This window comes from Rhinolophus ferrumequinum, chromosome 15, assembly GCF_004115265.2.
Source record: "Rhinolophus ferrumequinum isolate MPI-CBG mRhiFer1 chromosome 15, mRhiFer1_v1.p, whole genome shotgun sequence".
Taxonomy (NCBI): domain Eukaryota; kingdom Metazoa; phylum Chordata; class Mammalia; order Chiroptera; family Rhinolophidae; genus Rhinolophus; species Rhinolophus ferrumequinum.
In genome coordinates this window covers 38,441,298-38,445,124 of record NC_046298.1, presented here as the reverse complement: position 1 = coordinate 38,445,124, position 3,827 = coordinate 38,441,298, and the positions used below count along the sequence as shown (strand labels likewise).

Below are 3,827 nucleotides of genomic sequence, written 5' to 3'. Positions count from 1 at the left end.
CCCACAGCACAAAGAGGGTCTTTTCTTCATTGTTTATTTGTGCATTTTTTACAGGAAGTAGAAAAATAAACATTTTAATGGTCTGAATTGGAGAATTCACACATAAATACAATAAATACATAAATAGTGATTGGGTGACAATAAGTTAAGAAAAATACATAAATAATATCTGAAGTGCTGGGACAGATTCCAGGTGGGTCTCAATGTCAGACACACAGGTCTCCACTGGCGACACATTTCAGGTCCAGGGTGAGGAGGCGGATGAGGTTGAATGTGACAGAGGCTTCGAGGCAGACCTCAGACTCCTGTGGAGAGGAAGGGATGGGTCAGTAGTTGACCCTCATCTGGGCTCTAAATGTCCCCAGACACTGGGCACTTTCATTCACTCACCATCTTCTCGGCCTTATGAATCCTGTGTAGCCACTGGTGGAGGAGGCCCTGGGCCCTGGGGCCTGTTGTGGCCTGAGCTGGGACCTGTGGGGAGAGGAAGCTGTGTGAGGCAGGGCCTGGGACAGAGGGGGACATACGGGTGGTCAGAGCCCACACACATGGCCTGGGTGCCGCGAGCACTCACACAGGCCTGGAGCTTGGAGTGGATGTAGCGCAGCGTGTGGAGAGGCTGGTCCAGGGTGTCCCCCAGGGTCGAGTTAGCCACGGTCCCCAACACCTTCAGCGTCAGGGCCAGCTCAGCCTCCAAGGCCACGGGGCGCTCCCACACCTGAAGAGGGGAGACAGAAACAGGGGAGAGTTGTATAGGAGAGCAAACAGGTAAAGAGGGACAGGTGAGGAAGATCGACAAAGGGACAGGTGAAGGTGAAAGTAAGGGCACAGGTGAGAGGGCACAGCCTATGTGGGCGGGTGAGGGAACGAGGTCAGGAGGACGGGAGGGGAGGGCAAAGAGACAGGGACAAGTGAGAAGGAGAAGGTGAAAGGGCCACCTAAGAAGCCAGAGAGGGGCCAGGTGAGGGCAGGGCTGGGCCTGACTCTCCCGACTCACCTGCAGCCACCTCAGGTCCCGGGCCTTGGGGAATGGGTGGGAGCTGCAGCTCCGGTTCTTCAGCAAGAGTGACTCTTCCTGGAGAGCAAGGGCAGAGGTCAGCCTACAGCCTGAGGGCTGGAGGTGAGAGCACTGCAGGGGGACTAGAGGATGGCTAACAACAGGAGGAGGGGAGGTTAACTTTGACAAAAATGGGAGAGGCACCTCCACTGCAAAAGCACATGGTCAGCCCACTGCAGCCAGAGCAGGACCCAGCCCACTGTGGGAAGGCTGGAGGTTAGCCCAGTGAAGGAAGAGTGCTGGTCCAGCTTCAGTGGAGCGTGCGTGGTAATCCACAGCAAGTGGGGCAGTGGGGAGACTCACCAAGGCGTCCTTGGCCCTCCTGAAGGCCTTCAGCTCTTGTGGAAACAGAGACTTGAACTGGGACATGTGGCAGCCCCTTGCAGCTGGGAGGGTCCTGAGGGGCGTGGGGACAGGAACTGCCCCTGTGCAGGTCAGCACCGTGGTCAGCAGCATGAGCACCAGCGTGCAACCTGTGGCCATGTCTGTGTTAAGGAAAGAGAGACAGATGAGGGGAGGGAGGGTGTGAGGGGCTGAGGACGGGGGCTGTGGGGAGTCGAGGATCATGGATGATAACATGGGGGCTCACCCAGCTTCATCCTGGTCTCTGGTCTCTGGTCTCTGTCAGCAGATGGGGATCCAAGCGTCCACTGGGAGGCTGTCACCTGGGTCTGTCACTCAGTCTTGTTTGGTGTGTGATTCAGTCTCCTCTTCTGGGCCTCAGCTCACTGCTCTGTCTGTCTTGAAGTTGCAGAAGGAATTGTGTTGCCTGAGCTCCATGCTACAGCTTTTAGCCTGGTAGTGGGGGCAATCCCAGGCTGACGTGGGAAAAGTGAAAACACACCTGCCTCCAGGGGAGGCGCAAGACTGGGGAAGCCCGTGCAGGGCAGGGCCATGAGCCAGGTGAGCAGCCAGAGCGAAAGAGAAACTGAAGCGGATCTTCTCTCACAGGAGTTCCCAGCATGAGTCCTCAGGATAGGGGCAGCTTTCACCACGCAAAGAGGGGTCAGGGCACCCTGATAGGGCTAGAGCCAGGATTGGGTGGGGAGGGGACAGAGGGACTTGCCTTTCTGCAGGATGTCCCATTGCAGGGACAGGGAAAGGCACCCCTGCGGTGTGGCCACGAAGAACCTGGAACTTCCAAGACGGAGGCTATTCAGGGGAGGGGAGAAGACCCAGGGAGAAGGCTGCTGGGGGCAGGAGAGAGTCAGAAAGGCAAAGCAGCCAAGAATTAAGAGAGGAGACCCGCTCTTCCTCCCCTTCCCCACTCAGTACTGAGAGAGAAAGATGGGAGAGAAGGGGAGCTTGACTAATATCTTCCTTCATTGTCCAGACACAGAGGGGCCCAGGGACAGGAGGCTCTGCTAGGGAATTATGGTGTGGTCAAGGACTTCCAGGGAGCCAGCTGTTTGTGACAAAAGCTTTCATTCATTCACCAAGTATATTCAGTCTCTGCATTGCCTCAGGCCCTGCTCTAGGTGCCAGGAATGGAGCACTGGGGGGCAGGGAGGGACATGAAACAATTCTCCGTGGAGCTTTTCACTGGACAGGAGTAACGGAGAGTATGGGGAGGTAGTTAAGCACGTGGTATGTATGACATCACGTAAAGGAAAATGAAAGAATAAAACAGGCGCCAGAGCAGGGGGTTTGCACTAAATGATGTGTCCTGAGAAAATCCCATTTGAGCAAAGACCTAAAGAAAGTGAGGAAGGAAGTTATGTGAAGATCTGAGGGGAGCCTCTTAGGCAAAGGAAACAGTCAGTGCAAAAGGAAAACGAAGACCCCTCTTCTGTGGAGCACTTTATGTCTCACCCCATCACAGAGGCTTTGCCATGATGTAGTATTGGATCCACTTTAACATCAAGGGCATACCGTGCTTTGTCTACATTTTATATACAGACTAAACTGCAGGGACTCAGAGAGGTGTAGACACCTACCCAAGGTCACACAGAAAACAAGTGGTGAGGGCAGGATTTTCATGGAGTTTTGTCTCTACCCACACAGTAACCGCTGCACCCTCCAGCCTCTGTGGAGCTAGAGCTCCTGGACTGGCAGCTGACGATCTAGGACAGCAGGTGGTGAGCCCTTGCTGACTCCCACCCCCACCACTTTTCCTTCATTCATAATTCCAGGGAGACAGTGGACAGAGGTCCTCAGCTGGGAAAATCTTTGAGCTCTGATACACAAAAATGTTTCAAAGCCAAGAGCAGGGACGTGCCCAAGTCACCTTCCAGAGCATTGGTCAGTTTCTGTCAATTGCAGGGGACCTTACCCCAGGGTAGGACACGCTGCATCAAGGGTGAATTCTGAAAATGGGCATATGATCTCAAAATTCCTAAACTTCACACTTAGAAAGGAAGTGCAGGATGGGCTCTGGAGCTAAGGGGTCTGGGGTTGAAACCTGGCTCTGACCCTCACTAGCTGTGTGACCTTAGCAACAGAGAGGCGTGCAGTTAGAACAGAGATCCCCAACCTACACTGTTGAACAAATAAAAAAGTGCAATGTTTCTGCATTGTGTGTGCTGTTATTTAATAGAGACCATTAATTAAGACCATCCTATGACCTCAGCTGCAAGCTTTATAAACACGATTTCAATGTACATGGCTCATTTGCAAGGGAAGGATAATAACGCCATTGGATAGAGGAGAAAACTGAGGCTAGAGAGAAGTAATTTGCCCCGTTACACCGTAAATCAGTGGCAGGGTCAGACTTGAAACTCAAGTCACGTTCGTCATATCCCTGGCTCAGCATTATTACCTGAAAAGTGCC

General features: G+C 53.3%; 1 protein-coding gene across 1 annotated transcript; it reads right to left on the bottom strand.

The window, feature by feature from the left end:
* Nucleotides 1-206: 206 nt before the first annotated feature.
* Nucleotides 207-1,546, bottom strand: LOC117035193 (interferon lambda-3-like). Its single transcript, XM_033128948.1, has 5 exons — nucleotides 1,361-1,546; nucleotides 998-1,075; nucleotides 575-718; nucleotides 391-474; nucleotides 207-305 (listed from the first exon to the last, which is right to left on the bottom strand). Exons 1-5 carry the CDS (start codon nucleotides 1,538-1,540, stop codon nucleotides 207-209), a joined length of 585 nt encoding a protein of 194 aa, XP_032984839.1. The 5' UTR covers nucleotides 1,541-1,546.
* Between the last annotated feature and the right edge of the window lie 2,281 nt (nucleotides 1,547-3,827).

What these genes read in the sequence shown, in the direction of transcription:
- LOC117035193 (XM_033128948.1), bottom strand. Translation starts at nt 1,540, where the DNA reads ATGGCCACAGGTTGCACGCTGGTGCTCATGCTGCTGACCACGGTGCTG. An exon ending in ACTCCAAGCTCCAGGCCTGT is followed by an intron (nt 475 to 574) that starts GTGAGTGCTCGC and finishes CTCTCCCCACAG; the next exon opens with GTCCCAGCTCAGGCCACAAC. An exon ending in TTCATAAGGCCGAGAAGATG is followed by an intron (nt 306 to 390) that starts GTGAGTGAATGA and finishes TCCTCTCCACAG; the next exon opens with GAGTCTGAGGTCTGCCTCGA.